The sequence below is a fragment of the Micropterus salmoides genome, unplaced genomic scaffold (genome assembly GCF_014851395.1).
Source record: "Micropterus salmoides isolate LMB-PRFRI ecotype aquatic unplaced genomic scaffold, ASM1485139v1 Ms_hic_scaffold_20, whole genome shotgun sequence".
Classification (NCBI taxonomy): Eukaryota; Metazoa; Chordata; class Actinopteri; order Centrarchiformes; family Centrarchidae; genus Micropterus; species Micropterus salmoides.
The window spans coordinates 14,705,157-14,730,727 of NW_024041151.1; the positions used below are offsets into that span (position 1 = coordinate 14,705,157).

Genomic DNA, 25,571 nt, shown 5'->3' on the forward strand with positions numbered 1-25,571 from the left:
ATGATTTTACTATTTCTGTCCATATCTTGCAGCCACGACTGACTATAACATGACAGGCAGCCAGACGTCAACGTCTGCAGCTGCATGTAATGTGATGTGATGTGATTTCTATTAATGGTGGGGTCTTACATTGTCAATTACTAAAAGAAAATCATTCAAATACACACTAATTACACCTTGGCGTTTTAGGCGACAGCGCGGGACAATTTTCCCAACCGCCTTAAACGCATCATCGGCAAATTTAATACTTACAGCAAATTTACGGTAAATTTAAGACAATTTAATTTCCTTAATTTCCCTGATTTCAATTTAAGACCTTTTAAGACTTTTTAAGGAGCTGCGGGAATCCTGTTCTCTGAAGTTTTGAGGTGAGAAATCAACTGTGTAGATTTCGAATATTGACAGTTTTACGAGAAGTGATGGCGGAACAAAAATGTGCTTGAATATGTTCGGAGTTGAGGAGCTCCGCAAGTGGCTGCGGGGGATGCCTGTGCCAACCCGCGGGAGGAGCGTGTAAGGCCGGCCAGCCGCCCGCTCACAGGGCCCTCTACTCCCGCAGACACAGACCGGAAGATTTTCATACCGCTTATCTGTCTTTACATTCTGAGGAATGTTGAAACATTTTGACTTAAAAAAGACAAAGCTGTGTGGATCGCTGGTGTACATTGAACATTACCTCACGGCAGTTGTGTGTGGCATCGCTATGACGACAAGCTACGTACTATCTCTGGGTACTATCTGCAATGGAAAACGGAGCAGGGCCGAGTAGAGTCGAGTCTATCGATTTGCGCTATGGTAGCATTTTTCGGCAAGGCAGCATAGATCGTCAGAACATCGGCAACAGTTCAACGTTTAATCCTAAAAGACGATGCAACTCCGACTCTGTTTGGGCATGGAAATTCACAATCACAACCTGTAAGTATGCTTTATTGGTTGTGAATTATATTTAAAATAAAAACAGCAATGTAACTTCACAGACTGTTCAAGTTCAAGTGCGGAGTTGTTGTAAACGTTGGCTAACACAGCTAAAGTTATAACTATAATGCTAATTTTACACCTGATGTGAAAGCAACTGAGCATTTGAACGTTCAAATTGTTTGGCCAATTTTTATGTAAAATTGAGTTGAAATATGGTGATTTTTGTTGTGGTTTAGGTTAGATGTGGAACAATGACGTGTGGTTGTGAACTTAGTAACTGTGAGTGTGTGTGAGTAACTTACAATACTAAACTAACAATACTACCACAATACTAAACTTACTTTCTGCTAAAGTAACAAGTGTTACTTTCTTCCCGACAGGAACTCCAGACATATCAACATGATTTAAAAACTCTGACCAGGCAAACTTCAGGGTGTGTTCAAGCACTAAATAACCTGTAGATTAATCATTACTGTGACACATGAAACGAGAGACACAACTTGTAATTTGAAAAACAGTACCGCTTCAGAAATTTACTTGCCATGCCAAGGTTACGATATGGTAACCCTAGTTCTATAAGCACAGGCGGAGCCCTCTACTGGACTCTATGGGTACTACCTCCTCCAATCACACGCACGCATATGCCCACTGAAATTTTATCGTGCACGTAGCCGACCAATAGGACGTTGCTGCCGATACGTGTGTGGCGTATAAATAGCAGTGTCCCTACTGCCTCAGCATCCGACCGACTCTTCAGAAGACAGCGTCAGAGCTCATCGGTAGACCGCTCCGCCTGTGTTATAGAACTAGGGTTACCATATCGTAACCTTCGTTCTATCTCACACAGACTCCGCCCTTTACTGGACTCTGTGGGTACAGTGGGAGAAGCCCGATGACTGTCCCCCCTAGCCGCGACAAGCCAAAGTCCACCACACCAACCCGGTCGGCTACAGGCCGGCCAAAGCCAGCCAAAGTGTATGTTCCCCCTCTACACCCTGTAGTCACCAGATCCTCACTTTTCAGATCCTAGGTCGCACTTGTGAGCTGGATCCCGAGAAGGAGCCCGACATATCCAAGAGATAGAAATGCACAAACGGGCACAGTAAGGGCCAAGATGCTATTGTGCAGATCTCTTCGACACACACCCCGCTGAAAAAGGGTCGTAGACACTTCCACACTTCCGACTGGAATGTGCACGCACCGCTAAGGGTGGGTCTGTTCCCGCCCGTGTACAAGCTTGGGAGATTCACTCACAAAGCCAGTTGACCAGGCTCTTCTTGGACAGGGTTTTACTGACTGCACTGAAACAGACGAACAGCTGACCAGTGCATCGAATAGGGGCTGTGTGCTATACATAGGACGTTAGCCTAGCACACATGGACACAACAGATGCACTCTCACCTCCCTGCACCCTAAGTGGGGTAGGGGCGTAGAAAGCATCCAGATTTATTGTCCTGGACCTGAACATGCTCCTTATGTTCTTAAGAAAAAAGGAGGTGTGTTGTCTCAATCTGGCTGCACTGTGGACACCAAGAACCAGCATGTAGCTGGGGTGAACCAACAGGCACACAGCTCACTCACCTTCTTAGCAGAGGTGAGAGCAAGGCGCAGGGCTGTTCAAGAGATAGCATTTTCAATGAGGACTGCTCCAGGGGCTCACAAGCAACAAGTCCTACTGAGGCGCCGAGAGACGCCACACTGGTCGCTGTCTTCTCACAGCCTGCAGAAAGCGTATCACGAGGGAGTGGGTGAAGACTGTTCTGTCACCAAACCCCCTGTGACAGGAGAGATAGCTGCAGCGCGACAGACCCTTCTCCATCAGACCTTGCAGGAAAGAGAAAACGGATCCCACTGAACAGGTAGGCAGATCCATCTCCCTCTCGATGAATCAACACTGAAAGCCCAACCAGTTAGCTTTACAGCAAGACGTGGAGACTGCCCGCCTCTTGGATGGTCTGTGCGACCTCAGCAGATAGACCAGCCTGAGTCTGCCTCTCCACAATTTTAGGAGAAAACCTGGAGAGGCTGGTCCAACACCAGCATTGTGCATGTGAAGCCTCACCCTTGTGACAGAGCCCCCCAGACACAGGACAGTACAGGGCTATGTCACTGTAGGCTGCATCACTTCTACCAGAATGACGAACGACCGTTCCCGCTTCACCTAACTGGAGGGATGAGATGGGGTGGGGGGGAACGCAAACAGCAGCCCTTCTGGCAATGCCGCGTGTGTAACACGTCCATCCCCAAGGGTGGGCTGTCCTGTGGCTGAATTGAGAACCACAGCAGGAAGTGAGTGTTGGCAAACAGATCCACCTCCGCTCTCCCGAAGCGAGCTCAGATCTGCTGAACCACATTGTTGTGCAGTCTACACCCACTCGGTTGGGGGCCAGCCCTCAACACGAGGTCAGCCACTGCCGTTCTCCAAGCCTGGGACGTGAAGGGCTTTCAGAGACAGCAGTGGATTGGACTTCGCCCTGTCTGTTGATGTATGTGCTGGAGGAAATGCACCACCAATCTAGAAACACAGCTTGGAGTGGATTGTGGATGTGTGGTGTGTCACACTCACTGCAGTTCCCTGGCAGGTCCCTCCCCATCCAGTGAGAGACTCATCTATGAAGACTGACACGGATGAAGACATCACCTTTGCCTCTTGAGATCCAGATGCAGGCTGGCAAACCAACATTGTAGCCGTCGCATGTGCAGCAAGCCCAGAGGGACCACCTGATGGACTACTGCCCTGAGGCCCAACAGCAGCATCACTGACAGCGCTGCCGCAGCTGTCCCCTGCTGCAGCCTGTGGACCACCAAGCGACGCACAGATATGCTCTTGGAGTGTTGTAGTTCTCTTCCCAATTGATCGCAACCCCAGGCTGTTGAGGTGCAAAATCAACTGGGCTGTGTGGAGATCACTCAAGGCTTCAATCTCTCCATGACCAGGAGGTCGTGAGTAGGAAGGAACCCTCATGCCCTTCTCGCGCAACGATTGCAGTGCGATGCATCTGCTGATTGTGTGGGGGGCTAGCGAGTAGTTGACGGGGAGCCTAATGTATTTGTAGGCTACCACCTGAGAGGAGAAGCCTAGAAATTCCCTGTTACTGTGTCACCTCGACATGAAATAGGCGTCTTTCAGGTCGATGGCAGTGAACCAGTTGCCGGGCTGCACTGGCTCCAGCATTTTCTTGATCATCAACATGTGGAAACACCCTCTTGTCCATTATGCTGGTTCAGGTGGCTGAGATCCAGAATGACTCAGAAGCCTCTCGTCTTTTTGGGGACCAAAAGTACATGGTACAAGTCATGCGCAGAGATGCCCTAAGACAGCCTGCTTCAGCAGAAGTTGCTGGATCTCGGCGACCAGGAAGGCCACTTCCACTTGAGAGGATAGACTGGCTTCCATTATGTCCAGGAAAACTGGTGGTATGCAGCAGAACTGAAGAGAGTCGCCTTGTCTCAGAATGCTGTCCACCCAGCTTGTCAGCATGCAGCGGTACCATTCTGCATAAAATGTGTACATGTGAACAACGCTGTTCACTGTGATAAAATGCCACAGGCCGCCCCACTGGAAGAGACGTGTTGTCTGGTTGCGTCTCTCCGGCTATATCTGACCTAGGATTGGCATTAGCTCGACTCGTGTCGTCGCAGCTAGTCAGCTGAACGCGGCACTGGTTCGTTTGAGCATATGTTGACAATGTGGTTGTGTGTTTTAGGAACATACACTGTCAGTGAGCTAGCAGTGTTCCCGTGGACACTGTTGTGAGTGCACGGGGAATGCAGAGTTAGCTCACATTGCTGCATTGTGTCACCGTCATGGCAGCAGCCCTTCATTCGGCTGCCAGGCGATGTAGGCGACCCGTTGCGTGGGCCGGACAGCCGGTCGGATCAGTAGCTGAGCATCGGTGAACGTGCAGTTTTGTTGAGACTGAAGCGTGTTATGGACCGAGCCGAAGATGGAGGGGGTTCAGTGGGGAGGAGAATGCTCTTTAGGAATGTACTGTATTTAATCAGTTGAACATTCACAGCATTTTCAGTGTGTACACAGCAGCATATGAAACACAAATGCATGCTGGACACATAACAGAGGGAGGAGGTCTTGTGGTGTGCATCAGCCTCTGTCCCTCTGTCACCCCTTTTTGTTTTTCTTTTTTTAAATAAATAATAAGGCTTAGACTTTTTCCAAGGGCTGCAATCGAAAAAAGGCTGTGTAGTCCTTGAACGCACCATGGGCCATTTTCGAAAGGTTGAACTCACCGACGCTAAGCTAACGGTTCGCCAGCCGTGGTGCGTTCTAAGACACCACGGCCGGCGAACCGTTAGCTTAGCGTCGGTGAGCGCAGCGGCGCATTCAACACGGCTAGCTCGTGGGGTTGGTGGTGGGGAATTAGCACTTGAATGTAATGTGTTTCCCACAAACAGTTTAACATTCACAGGCATCACCACAGTGTACACACAAGCAGCACATCTTAGAACAGTGGCTTCATGAACACAAGGCCGCAGGGCGAACCCTTAGCCTCATCCCAGGAGTTAACGTTAGCTCTTTGATGAGAGAAGTTAACTTAGCTCTTTGAGGAATGTAATTAACATGGTTTTACTCAAAAAACGGTTTCCACATTCTCAAAAGCCTTACCATAGTTTTACACAAGCAGCACATGTAAAACAGTGGCTTCTTGAACACCAGACGAGGGATTGTGGCAGCATCAGCAGGCCTCTCGCCCAACATAACGGTCACTTGGCCAGTCGCTCCCCTTCCCCAGCTCGTTTGCTGAAGTAAAAAGGATGCTGAGGCAGTAGGGACACTGCTATTTATACGTCACACAAGTATCGGTAGCGACGTCCTATTGGTCGGCTACGTGCACGATAAAATTTCAGAGGGCAAGTGCGTGCATGTGATTGGAGGAGAAAGTACCCATACCCAAGTCCAGTAGAGGGCGGAGCCTGTGTGAGATAGAACAGTTTTCCGAAGCGAAGAGGCAGCTACGTCAAGGGTTGCGTGCTGAAGGTGCTGTCATAGCTTGGACTGTAAATGCTCTGAGAAAATTGACATGTTACTTTAGTCCCGTGTTACTTTCGCCCCGTTTTACCTACATTAAATTTACACCTCTTAAGGGTTAGGCAATGTTTAAATGGATTGTACAGAAAAGCAAAAAAAAATAAAAAATACATATGGAAATTAAGTTCCAAGAAACAGCACATGTGCATCTAAACTGAGACCTGTTTTTATTTGCCCTCCTTCCATCTGTTATGCCTACAAAATATAGCACCTGGCAGCAGACCTTCAAATGGATTGCTTGATTACAACTACAATATCATGGCAGAAACTGTTGAGAAAAGACGGTCAAATCAAGTCTCTTATTTGGAAAAAAAAATAGTGGAGGATATAGCAGATCTGTTGCTTGTGAGGTGCAAATGGATGATTAAAAGTGACAAGAAAAGCTAATGTTGTATTGCTCATAATGTGTAATACCCGTTTTAAAAAGAGTTGTCTCTAAGTGGAAGTCCTTACTGCAGTGGAAAGAGGCTAATGGGATGCCTAATAACAAAGCAAAATGATTGCTTCTGATAGACCCCCTTATCCCAACTCATTCTAAATAAATTTCCTTGTTCTGAATCATATGAAAGACATAACAGCCACAATTCCAGGTATATAAGTGAAATGTTGAGTTGTCTATTTGAAACAAACTTCTCGCCTTCCTTGGAAAACTGTAACAGCAACACTACAGATGACTTCAACTTCTTAACACAAAAATACACACACACAATCTCACACAGTAAAACACATGGTCACAATTTGTACCAGCTGGCTAGTCAGACTGGCAGACAACGGCCAATCCCTGGTCTGTTTGTAAATCACCGCTTCAGATAAAAAGGAGAGCTAAGTGCCTTGAGCCAAGGGGGAAACTGAAAGAGATAAAGTTGAGGAGAAAGAGAGAGTGCAACTGTCATCCTCATCACCCTGAAAATATGTCTGTACTGTAAAAATGTTCGTTAAGAGCATAAAGCAAAACATAAACTTGGACAGGGGGAAATAGAGAGTGGTGCTGTTGGTAAAGACAGAGTAATGACAATAATAATGGCTCTAATAGCATAATGTACCTCAAGTACGGCCTTTCCCCTTGTGATGGATATTTGGTGCCAGGATGAAGATAGAGCACCCTTTCCAGAGGGATGCCTGCACATATTGCAGATATTCACACACAAGCACATACACACTCTCGAATATAAACCTATGCTACATCCACCTCGAATACTGACATTGAAGCCTCCAGATTGTCAAAATGTCCTATCTTGGATTTAAATCAAACAAATGAACATAAACAAACATGGGCCATATGTTGTTGGAACACTACTGCGGCCTCAGACTTTTAGGAGGCCCTGCAAAGGTCCTCCCTGTATGCTCCAAACACTAAAAAATAAACAGTTTTGTTTTCATTTACAGCCTAGGTATTGGTATTGATCATGACTCACAAAAATTACGTAAAATATGAAGGTTTGGTTATGTGTTGTTGGGTTGTTAAGTGGTGATGATGACAGCCGAGGACGCCACAATGACAACCTTTATAATAACTACACACTATAAAGCATTAGTTAAGTATTAGTAAATATGGAATTCGTCATTTATAAAGCATTGCTCATATATTAATACACATTATTAAGTCATTCATAAACACAGTTATAAATGTTTTATTCTTTATTATCTACACACTATGAAGCAGTTAGTAGTAGTATTAGTATTAGTACAATTTTAATTCATCATTATAAACCATTGTTCTTATGTTAATACACCATAGTAAGTCATTTATAAACATATATAGTTATACATGTTGTGTTCTTTATTAATAAGCTCATCTATAATGTGCTTAATAATTGTATTAAAAACTATTTATATATGAGTTGTTAATGGTTCACAATATCATTTGAAAAGTGTAAGAAAATTATTATATAACTGCCTGTTTTTTGATACTTTCCCGAGAAAGAATATAAACAATCTCAGCATAACTCGTAAATCTACCAGCGGCAAAGACTACCCGAAAGATGCCCCAGCTAACTTTACTGGGTAAAAGCCTCACCGTTACAGGCCTGGTACCGTTTCTCTGAACTCCTCATCAAAACTCCAGGATCTGCGCTTCCAGAGATCTGCTGTGATGGGACCAGCAAAGGGTTACTTGGATGGTCTGTTGAAGGACACCAATCTTACTCCCCCCACCGTCCATCCCTAGTGCTTTGATCAATCGCTAACTTGACATGACATGTAATTATTTAGAAATGGTCTAATAGTGCGTGTTCATGTTTTATGACACTTAATAATACTGCAATTCATGATTAATTCTGGTAGTAACTAATGGTTAGTAAAGTATTTTGCGTGAGCTCATCTAAAGTGAGGACTATCTATACCTCATTAATAATTTACAAATTAAATTTAAAGGCAACAGATATTCTCTAAACATTTGTTAATAAAGTATTTCATGATTAATTCAGGTAGTTACAAAGCATTTACTAGTTAGTAGTTAGTAGTAGTTAGTACTTTGTGTGAGCTCATCTAAAGTGAGGACTATCTATGCCTTACAAAGCATTTACAAATGATATTGTAAGACACAAGAATCACTTATCTTCTGAACATATTATTTATTACAAAATGCCTTTCAGCCATTCGTTCATAGAAAAAAAACACATTTGCTGCATAAACTGTACAACTGTTGATATAAAATGAACCATCTACAACCTAACCCATTCTCACTCCCAGGTCGTCACATATGGACCAATGGTCAAGACCCCTTGTTGTCACTTTATAACGCACTTGGGAGCACCTTAGTGTCATAGTTCAACGTACTGGGGAAAGCCCTGTAGCATAGTTTTTGAATATTATATATATTATATATTTTAATATTTAACTAGTGTAGCTCTTCTGCTAATGTACCAACCTAGGTTCTGAGAAGTAGTGTAGGGGTAAGAAATAGACTGTGCGTGTTATTAAAGAACAGTAGGCAGGTTTATTACAGTGCCTTTAACACTCTCATAGTGCACCAACCATGTTTGAAACAATCCCCAGAATAAGAAGAGCTCTTTCATAAAAAAAAACAATTTTAAAAAGTGTTCAATGTCTTTCAGTTATTTGTATCTCTACCCGGGCAGCTGAATGAACGTTTGGTGGATCTTTCTTTCCTTTAATCTGATGTGTCAGTCCTGTTGAATGTGTAGCTTGACCAGAAACTGTACTTTCACTTTTTAACACAAAGTCAGTATTGAGGTTTTTTTTTATTCGTTTGCCTATGGAACCCAAGTAACGTTCCGTTTCAAAACATTATTCGTTATTATTATAGTTTTATTTTGAAAGCCTAACCGGATTTATTGTTGCTAACTTGACCGCCGAGACATCCAAAAACGCTAACTAACGCACTAAAGGGGTGTTAACCCAGACTGTAAAAAAGCTGAGACTTAAGAAGCCTCACTGAGACTTTTTTCAATCTCGTTTGTAATGCTTTGTATGGCCTAGATCAGTGGTTCTTAACCTGGGGGTTGGGACCCTACTGGGGGTCGCGATCTGGCCCCAGGGGGGTCGCGAGAATGCTACTATAGACAAATTTTTTTTAAAATAACTTAAAAATAACTACACGGACTATAGTTGTAAATGGAATCACTTTGGGTGGACGCTGTAAATATTTTGCACTGTTTTATCCAGTAGGTGGAAGTAATGCCGACTGCTATAAAACGACAAAGAAGAATCAGGCCCCGATCAGACAGAAAGAGGTTTGCAGGTTCGAAAACGCTTTGGTTGAATTTAGAAAAGAGCAAAGCGCTGCGGTTTTTTAATCTTGCTAGGCAACCACCGAATCAGCCGTCCTGTCAGTCTAATCAAAGATTATAGCGCCAGCGATCTGAAGGCCTAATCTTTGCTTTGCCGCTAAGTAACAACTGTCGTATTAGTAGAAACTCGATCACAACTCACAGGTCTGTGTCGTTTGTTGTTAAAAAAATTAACTTACAGAGGCGCCTGCTCTGGTATTGTTTTGAGTGTGAGAGGTGTAGAAACACGCAGAAGATAGGGAAAACTTCAACTTCAAAAGGGGGTCAGACTGCCAGAAAGGTTAAGAACCCCTGATCCTGATAGTCCTTACTTTAGAGGGAAAATACTGATTAAATAATTTCCTTAAACTTTCTACATGATCGTAGGAACCATAGCCGCATATATATAGTTTTTCATTGGAATAATACTTTTTATCAAATACAATCATTAAGCACATCATTGATGAGCTAGTAGTGATAGATGATCTGTCTCAGAGAAATGGTACCAGGCCTGTAACGGTGAGGCTTTTCCACGCCACCCATAACGTTAGCTGGGGCATCTTTCAGGTAGTTTTAGCATCCTTTGGGCTTTGCCACTGGTGGATTTACGCGTTATGCTGAGATTGTTTATATTCTTTCTCCAAAAAGTATCAAAAAACAGGCATTTAGCCTATGTAATAATTTTTTTAAACTTTCCAAATGATCTTATGAACCATTAACAACTAATATATAAATGGTTTGTCATTAAAATAATACTTCATTTATTCATAGTGACCCGATCATATATAAAGTATGAAAACACAATTATTAAGCAAATTATAGATTACCTTATTGATAAAGAAACATGTATAACTATGTTTATAAATGACTTGTGTATTAACATAAGAACAGTGGTTTATAAATGATGAATTAAAAATGGTACTAATACTTAACAACTGCTTCATAGTGTGTAGATAATAAAGAATAAACCATTTATAACTGTGTTACTAATGACTTACTAATGTGTATTAATGTATGAACAATGCTTTATAAATGATGAATTCTGTATTTACTAATACTTAACTAATGCTTTATAGTGTGTAGTTATTATAAAGTGCTACACATAATGTCTCATATACTGTGTACCATGTGGAAGAATGCAAAAGGAAATCACTGGCAGATATAATCATTATGGATTGGGTTATAAGAGCATTTCTGTTGTTAGGACAGTTGGAATGCATCTTTGTCAACCAGCTTTCCCACAATCCCCTTTGTATAGACTAATTTACATGTTCCCCTTTCCCAAAATGATACACGCCCTTTTGTCTTGAGTCGTATTATTCTGTGCATGGTTTTTGCCATAATTCACTCATTCACTGTTGCAGTAAACATAATCACTACAACAACCAAGCTGTTCATTCATTTTGCATGATCCATCCAATCACTTTATTTGACTACAAGTGGGAGCACTGGTGCACCAGCAGTCGAGCATACCTGCTGAGCATTTCTGAGTTTATTGTTTGTTTCAGATCCTGCTGTATGACTCTGTGAGGTCAGGTGGTGACCTAGTTTTTTTTTTTCTGGACTTGTGGACATTTTGGAAACATGCATATTAACAAAGTTTCCTTAGAGAATATTTACCCTGTCATAGAACATCCTAAAGCATGTTTATTTCCATCAAAAGGTATTTCTTTTCCATTCCTCCTGCTCTCTTTGTCAAAGGCATATATAAACGAATTTGAGCATGGGAAGCAGGATTGAGCATCTGTGAGGCATTTGTGGAGAGACAGAAAGAGCAACAGAGAGAAACTAGTATGAGTTTCCAAGCACCATCCCATGGTTTACTGGAATGCTGGTGAGCGCCTGGTGTGTGAGGTAATGTCCTGTCACCCAGCCCCACCCATACCCACTGAAGCTCAGTGTCTCATTGGTCCAGGGCTACTGATGGGCCACTTCCATGGCCTACTGAGAATGGGGCTATAAAAGTTAGTGAGTGAGTGCAATTATGCAGTTTACCTGTCTCATCAGGGCAGACATGAGTAGTGACTGGGTGGTAGGGAACACGGACCACAGACTGATGTATAGGGATTGGTGAGTGTACAATGCCAGCAAGTTTAAAACAGATGGGTCTGCGGAGAATATAAATGTCCCTCAGTCAGTGGCCCCCTATGCTCAATAAAACAGGGCCAAAACCCTGCATATTAACAGCTTGAAAATGTTATGGGGGGGTCATTGGTGCCATGAAAAAAAACAACAGTCACAATGAGGTTTCCACATGGCAGAACCACAATAATAATTGAAACTGGTAAAGTAAAAGGGAAAAAGGAACACCATCCCAGAGGTTTCTTTTTAATGTTACCACACGCTTATGTCACTGGCACTGTGCCTGACGAGGGCTATGTGGTTTGGGGGAACGTTGGCGAGAGAGACAGTGCCAGAGAAGCTGGCCTTCCTGTGCTGCTGAAAGCGACAGTTCGGCTACTGTATGAGCTTTTGTTTTTGTGGGCATATGTGTGTGTGTGTGTGTGTGTGTTTCAGCTTGTGAAACAGTATGTGCAAGTTTGCCAGTGTGTTTGTTTCCATGTATATGTAGAGGAAAATGTGGGTAAATGTGTATGTACAATCTGCAGTAGCCTGTATACAGTATAGATGTATCCACACACTTCCTGCTTTTTTTGGGACCTAGGACAAAACTGTGACAGTTATTGTTTCCTTGTTTTCACCAGCCAGAGATGTTTCTTTTACAGTGCCTCTCTTCACTCTCGGAAGCATTACTTACCTAAAGATGAATGGGGAAGGGGGTTATTTAATCCAGACCACATGCACATGTGTTTGATGATGGGTAAACTTTATATATAGGCAATTTCTTGCAGCATGAGAGGACTAAAATGTCTTCTGTTGCTTATTAGGGGAGTGTTCTCGAGGGGTGCCCAGGGGTTGCGTCAGAGATTGCCTGGGCAGCAGCTCTCAGGAGAAATCACCTGGCTTGCTGTTTGATCTTAAAGTTTGAATGCACATGCACACTCCCCACTGACTCAAACTCATCTACACACGTATATGAAAGCAAGTAGTCTTCACACGTACATCGACGGACGCACACACACACACACACACACACACACACGTAGGTTAGTTGCTAGGGCCAGTTCTACAATCCAATCCCCCTAGAGCATGTTGAGCTGGCTCACCATATTCCATGGTGTGGTAGAGGGGGAACATTATGTTCTGCTCCACAAAGACAGCAGTAGTACATTTCAGTCCCCTATGGACCTGCCCTATAATCCTGCATGGAGGCGGCACTGTGAGTGCATGTGTTTGCCTGTGAGTCTCAGTCTGACTGTGTACCTGTCTGTGATCAGGAAACAAGGGAGACACATTTAAATAAGCTGAAGCCATCTTACTGTATTCACATGTAGCCCCACATGTGTCTGACATTGAAAGACGGAACAGAAAAGTTCAAAAAACTAAACACAAGTATTAAACCTGGCTAGAATGTCACATTGGCAGGAAGTGCTTTTTTGTTCATTAATCATTAATGTCTCTCAACTTTATGAACTTCATACACTCTCTGGTGGCTATATGGACTTTTGATGGGATCAAACTGGTGGTTTGAGGACATTTTACTGTGGGAATGGCCTTGTTTCACAATAATTTTTATTCAATGATATATTTTCTTTTGAGATTTGATCAGTTGGTCAAACTACTTTCCAGATTGTGTTACCTCTAATTACAACCACTAACCCCATGTGTTCATCCTTCTGTCATTTGTCATTTGTGTTTCTGACTTCTTACATTATTTCATGTCATTTCAATAGAATTTCCCCTTTTGTTGATTTTACAGTATCTCACTGCTTTGTGCTCTTTAGTATTTATTTTCATTCATAAATCTCGACTTCCCCTCCATTCTTTCAATCTGCATGATATTCTTGTACTCTTTTTTGGTTTTACATTCTGTTGTAAGTACCCTACAGAGATGCTAACAAGTCTCTGAGCTAGAGTCCAAGTCAAGTCTCAAGTCTCTCGTGGTTATAATGAATGTTATATCACCTACTACCTTCAAACCAGGCCGCTTATGAAACTGCTTCGCTATAAGGGATTCTGTAACTGTAACCTGTTTTTCATTTACAGAGCACAACCATGTAATGTGCAATGCAATTAATGACGGCTTATTATCTACTGTAAGTCAACACCAACTGCAGGCTCTCAAACCCAGTGGAACGTTAACTAAATAAAACTGTAACTTTACATCATCAACAACCTGTAACCTGTTTTTCACAGAGCACAACCATGTAATGTAATCAATGGCTTATAAGTCAACACATTCCCCAGACTCTCAAACCAGTGAAATAACACTGTAACGTTACATGATCAACAATAAACATGTAACCTGTTTTTCACTTACAGAGCATAACCATGTAGCCTAATGTACAATGCCTCTACAACTAATCACAGCTTATAAACTACTGTAAGTCAACACCTCCCCAGACTCTCAAACCAGTGTAACGTTATAACAAAATAAAATTGTATGATCAACAATAAACCTGTAGCCTGTTTGTAGCCACCGTTAATAATTAACGCTGATGGCAGCCAGCAGGACGTAAATGATTATGTTAATCGACCACCACAAGTTTGGCAAACAAACAAACGCCCATTCATCTTTTCATAACACAGTCGGAGTTAGGTCGTAGCTAAAGCAAGAAGCAAGATAACGTTAGATGGCCAATGCTGAGCTAAACATGTTTACTAACCGTTACTTTCCTATTTTGCGGTCAGCGCTTCTGTGTTTGGACCTTGTTGTATGAAGTTTTAAAGCCAATGTTTATGATGAATGGGACAGCAGCTGCCGGTGTTTGTTGTCCTCTCTCACGTGTGGTCGCGCGCAGCAAATCCGTAGTACTTGTTACGTAGGCAGGTTATAGGTAACGCAGGAAGGGGAATAACAGCACGCTTACAAAGATCTAATACACATCTATATTGTAAATGTAGATTGCATGCTACTAAAAGTGGAGTATGTATATTAATGGCTCTATGCACAATTTATTCTTATGTTGCTGAACCCTCCCTCAGTAATGGTTTGAATGTGGGGTCATTCACCCATCCTTCCCCTTGGCTCTCCTTTAGTGTGAAGTTTCAGAAGTTTTAAAAAAGTCCTCTGATGAGACACACAAAATTGAGATTATTATTCACCTTGGCATTTAATAGATAAATGGATATCCCTGTATCTCTCTTTATGTTCTACAGTAGAAATATGTTCCTGTGTATACCCCTTTCACACACACACACACACACACACACACACCACTAGTACATAGCATTTGAGATTTCGTGCAGATACATGATCTCTCTTTTTCCTCAAGTGGCTTCTTGTGCTGTTGTTGCTTTCTTGCATCCGCAAAGATCTCTATCACTGCTGCCCACCTCACTCTCTTTGTCAGACACAAACACACACACAAAAACACACACACACAGATCAACACCATCTTTAGACATCAAACAGAACTGATACAGAAAACTAATACAGGACTTGTTTACTAGATCACAAGGAAACGATGTACTATCTACTCCCCCTATCCCTAAAACAGTCATTCAGAACAAAAAAAACACTCACAAACACACAGAGAGTTAAGCTTTAGCATTGTCCTGTATTTGTGAATTAGCAGACTCATTTTCACAACCACACCACAACATGGTGCTAAGACATTTTCAAGTTATGCATTGTGGGTATTAAGTGGTACAGTGTTCAGTAGGTTAGAAAAAAATCCAAGATATATGTGCACAAGACAGAATACAAGTGGACAAGTAGGCTAAAACTTCTCAAGGTAAGATTTCTGTCCAGTGCAACAAGTCCTCCAAATTAAACAACAAAATATGTTGTTTGTAATTGCTTAGGTTTAGGAGCAAAACAACAGTCTCGTGTGTCAAAGTCTAACCCTTTGTTGGCCCATTCATCCCCCTTTCCTCTACCATTTGTGGGCTTTTTGGCTCTGTAACAATGTCACACTATTTCCACCTTTGCTCCACAAAACGTGTCACTTCGGTGATCTTAATACAAAAAACAACATGTATGAGCATGGAAGCAATTGCATTTGCCATTTGTATAAGTGCATATTATTCAATAAGCATTAGATTGAAAATGGCTCTGGTCCATAGTTCAGTTTCAATATTTAGATTTAAAGGGGCTATATGTAGTTTTCAGGGGCCACTATCGGTGAGGTTTCAGATTGCAACAAGTACCTTCCCCAGCGTGTGCTCATGCACATGGTCGAAGTGAGCAGATTCTGACACAGAGACCGACACAACGGAGACAGCTTCACACAACATGCTGGAAACTCAGTTAAACTCCAACTGTGTGTGGTTCATTTTTATGTCAGGTTACAAGCCCGTTGACAAATAGGCAGTAAAAAAGTGATTTATTGATAAGTGAGTTCATTAAAAAAAGTGAGTGACTATCTTTTGGGGAAATGGTGCTCATTCATCAAGTTGGTATCCAGAGATCTGGAGAAGCCAAGGAGCACTGAAGCTGTTCTGGTGGCTTGTGGTGGCCCAACACCTCACTAAGACACTTTGGTTTTCTTTGTACACTCCCTTTGCACAACTTTCTGGGCCTCAGTTTGCCTCTCTGTCTTTATGTGTCTCTGTCTTTTTGTCTCTCACACAAATACACACACAAATACACACACACACACCAGAAAACACGCAGGACAATAATGGTAAATATTGTGTGATGGATGCTAGTGGTTAACCAAACACTAGTTCCAGCAGAGAACGTTTGGCTTTGTGCCGTGGTAATGACATTGTCTTTGGGGTGTGGTTGGCTAGATCAAAGATTTACTCCATGTGCCAAGTCTTCAACAAGAAATGATGGCTGCCCCCCCTGTATACCTATTATTGATCATTTCAAGCATAATAATCTTGTATGTATAATCTTATTTATATACTATTATATGTATCTGGTCGTTGTCAATTCACTTACTATAAGTTATACACAGAATGCATGAATGATGAAGAGAGAATGAGTGTGTTGTAACCAAACAGTGAATGCTATTTAACCCAAGAGCCATTCCAACAGCAGCTTAGCTCCTGGCAGGGTCACCCTTAAGCTTATTTATGCATGGTCACTCAGTGGTCCCAACAGCTGTTTCTTAAGAAATTATACTATGTCGCAACAAGCTCCCAAATGGACAAAATAATTAAGCAGAGTCATAGCACAATAACTTTTTCTACCCTGCAGATTCCGTTTATTTATGTTTTCATAAAGGTGTCATACAAATAACTTCATCTGACAGCGTCGTTTGGCTTGGGGTGGCAGTAGTTCCATCGTAATAAACTATCCAGTTCCACTGTATGAAACAGTGATAGACTGGACAGTTGGTTGATTAATCTGGGTCATATCTGACATTCTGAGATAACCGGCATCGAGTCGAACCTCGGATCAAAGAGGAACAATGCGGTTTTCGTCCTGGTCGTGGAACAATGGACCAGCTCTTTACTCTCACAAAGATCCTGGAGTGGGCTTGGGAGTATGCCCATCAAGTCGGACTCTTTCCAAGTGAGGGTTGGCCTTCGCCAGGGCTGCGCTTTGTCACCAATCCTGTTTGTGATATTCATGGACAGGATTTCAAGGCGTAGTCGTGGTGGGGAGGGGTTGCGCTTCGGTGGGCTTGGGATCTCGTCAATGCTTTTTACAGATGATGTGGTCCTGATGGCATCATTGGTCCATGACCTTCAGCTCTCACTGTATCGGTTCACAGCAGAATGTGAAGCGGTTGGGATGAGGATTAGCACCTCTAAATCTAAGGCCATTGTTCTCAGCAGGAAACCAGTGGAGTGCCAACTCCAGGTAGGGAAAGTCCTTACCCCAAGTGAAGGAGTTCAAGTACCTCGGGGTCTTGTTCATTACCGAAAGAACGAGATCGCGGGTACAAGCAGCCGGAATGGGTTTCCTCAGGTGGGTGGTTGGTGTCTCCCTTAGAGATAGGGTGAGAAGCTCAGAGTAGAGCTGCTGATAACTTTGCGTCTAAAGGAGCCAGCTGAGGTGGTTTGGGCCTCTGGTAAGGATGCCGCCTGGATGCCTCCCTAGGGAGGTGTTTCAGGCACTTCCAGCTGGGAGGAGGCCACAGGGAAGACCCAGGACTAGGTACAGAGAACGCCTCGGGATCCCCCAGTCAGAGCTGGTTAATGTTCGTTCTGACTGTTAGGAGTGTGGTTTTGTGTTCATGTCTTTCCTGTTTAAGTCCGTTTTTGGTTCTGTGTTTCTCTGTGTAGTCTTGTTTAGTTGTGTTTTCCTGATCTGTGTACTTCTGTGTTTTATCATTATGGTCTGTGTCCCTGTGGTTGATTACCTGATATATTTCAGCTGTTCTTCCCTCCCTGCTCGTTTAGCAGTGTATATATTGTCCTCAGTTGTCTTCAGTCCTTGTCACGTCCTTGTGTCTATGTTGAGTGTTCTGCCTGGTGCTCTGTTCCCTGAATTTCTGGTTTGTTCCCCTGTTTTGGATTACTCTGTCTTTGTGTTGGATTTACCTTCTTCTGGATTACCTTTGTTTGGACTTTTGCTCCGAGCTTCCACCTAAGCCTGTTTAGTTATTTGAATAAACTTTATTTTGAACTGCATCCTCCTCTCGCCTCGCTGTTGTCTGCATTTGGGTCCACACTCCTCAGTTCTCTGCCACTTCACTGAGCCAACCCATGACACTGACATCTACAGCATAATCTATTTCTCATTAAATAATTCCCATTAAATTCCATTTAAAACAACACTTAACTGGATAAGACAAAAATACATATTAGATTGTACTTTGCATAGAATACTAGAATTATTTCTTTTTTTTGATATCAGCATTATATATCGGATATCGGCTGCCCTGCTCTCTAAATATCTGTATCAGTTCCCTAGGGCTCGCCACCATCTACAACAGGCAAGTGGAAGCATTTCTCTGCTTTCAATTGCTGAGTCAGAGCTAGCTTGTAGATGTCAAGCTCTTCCAACAAAGATAACCGATATAGACATTCCATACATTACCGTGATTTCAGAAAAATGGGTGCTGATCTGATACGATAAGAGCAAGTAAAAAAACTACAGTACACTGTTCACTCACACCAGTATTTAATTCTGTAGACCGGTCTGTTCTCTTGAAATCTGCTGTCCCCCAAAAAACTACTATATCCTTATACACTGCCAGACTAAATTTATACTTTTTTATATATATATTACAGATGACAGTCATATAAAAGTCGCCAAGCAATTTATTACCCCACCAGATTCTAAGTCCCTTTCAAGGGCATTATGTGAGTCAAAGCCAAGGTGCTCTTGGCAGACTACATTGCTCAGAAAAATAATAAGTTACATAAGTAACTAAGCAGCTCTGAGGCATCAACTTTGGTTCTCTTGGTTGTTATCACATCAAATGTCTTTAGGCCTTTCACATCCCTTTCCACCAAAGTCACCCAGGAAACTCAAACCCCTTGTGTAAACAGACTGAGACAACTAGAACAAAGTACTCTACATAGGGAATGTGATCCAGATGCCTGAAAAATGACACTTTGACTGACTCCTGGTTGGAAACAAGGGCGATTGTCTGTAAAAACAGCAATTAAAATACCAGATGCGAGACATCACTGAAAGTGCCTTCAAAATAGGTAACATCTTCAATAACTTTGTTTTGCTACTGATCAGCCACTGTGGTGTTTTGTAAGTTGCTCTAAAGTGGCCACATTTAAACTAGATCCATGAACAAAGGCAAGCATACTGCCTGGTATTCATCTCCAGAACCAATCCTCACATGCTTCATCTGTGGCATGAGCCTCCAGGACAGTCGCTGTGGCCACATGCATGCAATTGCACAATTTCTTAGGAGAATTGCCTGAACGAGAATCTCAACTCAGTTATCTGAGGGCGTGTTATGTTATCTTTGTTTTCTGAGGGACTACTACAAGCAAACACGTGTGCACAATCGTGTGCATTTTGTTCAAGCAGGGTTTTTTTTTGTTTTATGTGCATATGCTTGAAACTACAAGGACACAGTGTAATCAAAGTTAGTCTGGAGTTGAAAAGTGGGCATTTGATGCTGCTGACATTTAGTTCCACCATAGTAACATGCACTACATGTTACTATTGTGGAAAACTAAATGTCAGTGATTACATCAACATGTATTGATGTTGGTGAAGGGAATGGGCTTTGAGGACACAATTTTTAATGCAACTGTGTACCTACAAGCTTTGCAACTCACGTTTTACTGGATAGATGACAAAGTGTGTGAGAACCCACAAGAATTTTGTGTTTTGATAACCTTTGTTTGCATATTCTTCACACGTGCACATGCACTTGTGTGTTCACATAGAGCGTACAGTCAGTGGCCTTGTGATGAGGTGATCTCATCACATATGACCCTTGGGGAACAGTGTGTTATTCACAGTAAAAGTGGGTTTTGTATGAACAGCGTGTCCTTCACAGCAGAAATCCTTTCTTTATGGTTATATGGACATTTCCCACTGGTGTCTCGTTCCCTCTCCATCTGCAGTGTTGTTGGGTGGAACACACCATTTTTTAGCTCAGACAGAAGTGATGCGATGACATTATCAAATGCATTAAATGGTTATGATAAATCTCCTGCCTTTGTCTGCATAAATCCTTGCCAAAGTGTTCTTGAGCAAGGCACCTGAGCACAGCTGTTTGAGAATACCTACTTCTTTGGACTTGTAAAATGCATCATCAGCAGTGGGAACAAGCCCTACAGCCAACATCATACACTTCCAACATTACGCACATGCCTCAGAAGAGAGAACGCTGTCAGTGTAGAGGTGTGAGGCTCAACAGTTTCAACACAAAGTATCTCCTTTGTAGGCTTAAAATATTTACGAGCATACACTGCAAATTGATGTCACTCTTAACATCAAAACAAGACACGGCAGGATGTTTGGTTTAACATTTGGTTTGAATAACAACTACCCTGACAGCTATTGAGAAACCAAACAATAATGAAATTCAAATAATAAATAGGATTTTAAAGGAGATAGTGCAGTTCAACAACATGCCTTAGCTTTGACCATCTATATTAGGGAGAGGGGATTAGATAGGCTTGAGCCTAATTCACTTCCATGTGTCTGAAGCTTTGTGTGTGTGTGTGTGTGTGTGTGTGTGTGTGTGTGTGCATGAATGTATGCCTCACCCTAATGTTTTGGGCAATCAGCCCCTCTTTGCGTTGCGACAGCAACAGATCAATGCTTCCACCGGGCTTAGGTGGAATCAATAGCTTCTTCACTCGTCTTCAATAAGCATTACTTTAATGAGAACGTCTGCACCCACCCTGGGAGACATCTAATTAAATGCCCCAATCTCTAAAATTACTTAACTGGTAAACAAACAAAAGAAGTTGTTTTGGAAGTGTGTCGCAAAAAATGTTGAGAGCAACTATTATGTGTAATAATCACAGGGATAAAAGCATAGTCTCAACAAATAACTATCTATCTATCTCAATAGAGATAGATAGATAGATAGATAGATAGATAGATAGATAGATAGATAGATAGATAGATAGATAGATAGATAGATAGAGATAGATAGATAGATAGATAGATAGATAGATAGATAGATAGATAGATAGATGTACAGGACAAACTGTGGCCTTACCTTAGTAACAGCAGGGTATCCAGCAGCCACCTCACCAGAGCAGTAGGGCTTCTCCTCATGGGAAACTTCGACAGTGGAGGCCCACTGGTCAAGGAAACCACTGGGGGTGTAGAGGCCACAGTCTCTGACGCCCGTCTCTCGCTCAAAGTCCTCACACACACCATCACCATCATAGTAGTAACACATGCTTGGCTCCTCTGTAAGTGAACAGACAGCAAAAAGTTGTTATTTCAAAAGAAAATCCATATCTCTGTTTTACTTGTATAGTACAAATTACTTTTTCTGTCTAGTGAGGATTTAAGACAGCTACAATATCAGTCGGTGAGATTCTACATATCCCCTCTCACCCCCCACTCTTCCTTGTCTGGCATGTTTTCATTTGCACAAAGTTGTACAGCTTTCACACACTTTACCATTTGCTCCCCTTAACTCATCCATTTTTTACAGAGCATGTATTGCCCCCCATTTCTAGCCATATCTGTATTATTTTGGAAGGTGAAGAGGGAGAGGATCAGAGAAGGAAGGGGGAGACAGGTAAGTAAAGTAAATTCTTGAGTGTGTGAGGATCTACAAACTAAGATGAAAGAATGTGTTAATGTCAGGAAGAAATAGATAAAAAGAAAGAATGAAAGTGAGAGAGCAATAAAATGAGAGCGAGAGACAATACACAGAGAAGATGGGATTAGGGGGGGACCAGACAAAGTCAAGAGGTAAAGAAAAATACAGCTGTAATTTTTACAGACGTCCCACCCGGACTTAAGTTTTGGAACTGGAAGCTTATGGACTGGGGGAGAGGGAAACAGAGCAGGGAGGTTGCCTGGGCCTCATTGCTCTCAGCTCTCAGCTAAAGCAGTGTCAGCCAGTGGGGTTCCAGTTAGGGGGAAAGGCGGCATTCTGTGCCAAGTTGGCCGGGGCCTCCTCCTCGAAATTCCAGCCCTCTCCAGCACAGCCAAAAAGCTCAAGTCAATTCTGTGCTCTGGCAATGGTGAAACGAGGGGCTACTGAGGGGGCATACAGAATACACTCCCGCCACTCACTCAGCAGGAAACAGAAGCAAGGAAGAAGGGAAGGAGTGAGACTGAGACAGGGGAAAGATCAAACAGTGGCAATGGGTAGAGTGTGAGCTAAAGAGAGAAAAAGATGGAAAAAGAAAGAGTATGGCTACAGTATTTGAATTTGGACAGGGATAGAATAAACAGATAAGGTGATAGAGTGCAAGAGCAAAAAGATGAGAGCTCTAGAGTTGGAGAAAGAGAGAGAGAGTGATGAGATGAGCCAAGATGGATTGAGACAGAGAAAGGAATGGTCCGTAGGCTGTCTAACAAACTCCAAAGTCTGTCTTTCTTATTGCTGGCAAATCTGACCTTCCAAAACCATTTGTGATAGCAGAAATCTGGGACCACAGCTTAGGACAATCAGACCTATTAAGATAGCCAATGGGATTTTAACACCAGGTGGGGTCAATTGAGAAGAACTTGTCGATTTTGTCAATTCCAGATAAAATTTGGCTCAGTCGTGAAAGACTGTAGCACCCTGGGCCTGTTGTATACTGTCTTTCAAAATCCTTTCTCTATACTGACAAACAGGCACTCTCTGACATATACAGACAGATGGACAGAAAGTCCCATCATTATAGTGTCAGATTTCAGTGCAAAACTACAACTATGGCAGACAGTGTTGGACACACGCACACACACTTATGCACACCCTTGAGCACTGTAGTTGGTGGAAAAACAGCCAATGCAGTCATCCAGCAATCTGGGATTAAATGGACACTTCACAGAGACTCACATGTGCGTGCACGAATGCATGCTTGTATTGTACATGCAGAAACACACGCACACACACAACGGGGGGGGCAAAATGATTGTCAGACAGCAGGAGAACTGGACAGGAAACCATCCATCTATTCATAAAACACAACAACGTAGGAGATGCCAGTCACTCAACTATGTAATATAATGTATGACTCACCCTTTTAAAAAATAATTATTTCCAGATTATTATTTTTAACAGGAGGTCAAAGTGTTTATGATATCTAATGGCATTTTCATTCTATTGTGAAAGGAATGAAGTAGTTGGATAAAAGATGCCCAGATGTCAAATCTGTTCATTCACAAAGTAAGCCTGTGGGTCTCATCGATAACTTTGCAGCCTTTCTATTTTGTGATATCATACAAAAAAAACGCATTGCATTCAAATCTAAACACACAATAATATCATGCCACAGAAGAACACAGGAATGAAATGGTATGTAGGAAACAGGTGGTCAAATCTTAAGTTTATAAAGGTTGCATGCAACTATGAAAATGTTATTTAAAAGGTCCCCTTTAGCCAGTAAAATATGTTTGGACACTTAGCAGTCAGTTTTATTAAAATAATTGGCATACTTTATGTAAATGTCACAATTTTAAAAGTGTGCTAAATACAGTATGTAATATAATGTAATGGTTGTTCTTTCTTAAATTTTTTTTAAAATAACTTTTCTTTACACAATAAATCAATTAAAATAAAATAATAAATAAATAAAAATAAAATAATCTTTAATTAGTTTTATCTTTTACCGATATATATTACAACCACATCCAATCCTTACAGTACGGTGGCTCCCAGGGCTCAGTGAGGAATATTTCTTTGAGGACTACTTTGCGTTACCTCACAATACTTTTGCGTTACCTCGCAATACCTTGCCATAGCAGCATGAACATTTAGCCTATAGGCTAGTGAGTGGACAGGATTGCATAATGTAGCCTCCATATGAAGTCTGACATGTAGGAAACAGTGTCCATCCACTTTGACTGTTTAAGCACCAAGCATCACCGATGTAAACACAGAATCAGCTTCCTCTCATCTCGGCGGAGCCTTGCGCTCTGACAGAACACAGTGTGCCCGCTGCATGCTCCAGGACATTGATGGGGCAGGTCTGTGTAAAGATGTCGGCTTAACAGTCTTCAATTTTCCGGTGTTTGGCAGCATGAGTCCCATCTCCTCCAGACCAGACATTTACCTGGAGCAGCCTTACGTCCAAGCTGGGCCAGCATGGCTCTATCCCGGCTGTCTTCCCTCTCCTCTGGAGCGATCACCCGCCGTGGTGCCTGGTCCTTTTTGATTAAAGCCTACATAAATATGCCTATTGAGCAGTAGCAGGCTACTATATAAACATAGGAAATTCTCCGTTCAAAGTAAAATTCAATAAGCTGGAGTGTTGCGCTGAGAGCAACTGAGCATATGGCTCGGAAGTAGGCTAACGGAGGAAGACAGGTATTGAGAGGGAACACAAAACATATTGCGAGGTAACACAAAAGTATTGCGAGGGAATGCAAAACATATTGCGAAGGAATGCAAAAGTATTGCGAGGTAACGCAAAGTAGTCCTCAAAAAAAAATTCATAGTCCTCAAATAAATATTCCTCACTGAGCCCTGGGAGCCACCGTAAATCCTAACAACTGATGGCACTGGAGCATATATGCTTGAGAATTCAGGGGTTAAATACCTTGATCAAAGTTGCACTGAAGGTTAAATTAACTCTCTTCTATTTCCAGTACTTTTCACAACAGCAGTCAAGAGAGATGAACCAGTGACTGCAAGCAATTCCTGTTACAACCCTAACAATACCTTTGTCCATATGACTTACCAACACAGTTGAAGAAGGACTCTTTCTTGCACTGGCTGGAGCAGCCATCCCCATTCATAGAGTTCATGTCATCACATTCTTCTCCTTTGGAACTAAAATAGCAAAGGGCGATACTGAGAAAACATCTACACACACACACACACACACACACACACACACACACACACACACTGCCAAACTAATAAATACAAAATGAAACATATAGGAGTAAAGATTTCTTTTTTATATTAAAATGCTTCTTTGCACATCTGTATGCATGCATTTTAGTATATATATTTAGATCATGAGTGTGTGTGCATGTTACCTCTGGATGCGTCCATCCCCGCAGTAAGGTGCCCCCAGCTCGTGCTCCAGAGGTGGGGAGGGCTCACTCTCACTCCAGCCAGAGATAGTCTGGACCTGGTAGGTGTACATAACATGTGGCAGCACATCCCTGCACAAAGAGAGGCAAAAATCACTGCAAATTGTCCATAAATTGCAAACTGTCCAAAAATTTGGTTTAATGTGAAGCCTTGGAGAAATGTCTAATAAATTAAAAGGAATAAGAATAATAGCTCGTACACTGAGAAAGCGACTCGGACCAGGCCTGTGGAGAACGGGTCGATAGGATTTGTGTGTGTGATATAGCAATA

At 42.3% G+C, this 25,571-nt stretch overlaps 1 protein-coding gene across 4 annotated transcripts in view; it reads right to left on the reverse strand.

Annotated features, from left to right (window-relative positions):
• Positions 1-25,571, reverse strand: part of pappaa (pregnancy-associated plasma protein A, pappalysin 1a) — a 106,269-nt gene that overhangs the window by 44,565 nt on the left and 36,133 nt on the right. For 2 of the 4 annotated variants that reach the window (XM_038734436.1, XM_038734435.1), the window contains exons 8-10: positions 25,244-25,372; positions 24,940-25,031; positions 21,306-21,502 (exon numbers count right to left, since the gene is read on the reverse strand). In XM_038734436.1, the coding sequence (XP_038590364.1) occupies positions 21,306-21,502; positions 24,940-25,031; positions 25,244-25,372 (418 nt within the window). Of the gene's footprint in view, positions 1-21,305; positions 21,503-24,939; positions 25,065-25,243; positions 25,373-25,571 lie in introns of all 4 variants that reach the window. The other 2 variants (XM_038734434.1, XM_038734433.1) reach the window with 1 other exon arrangement.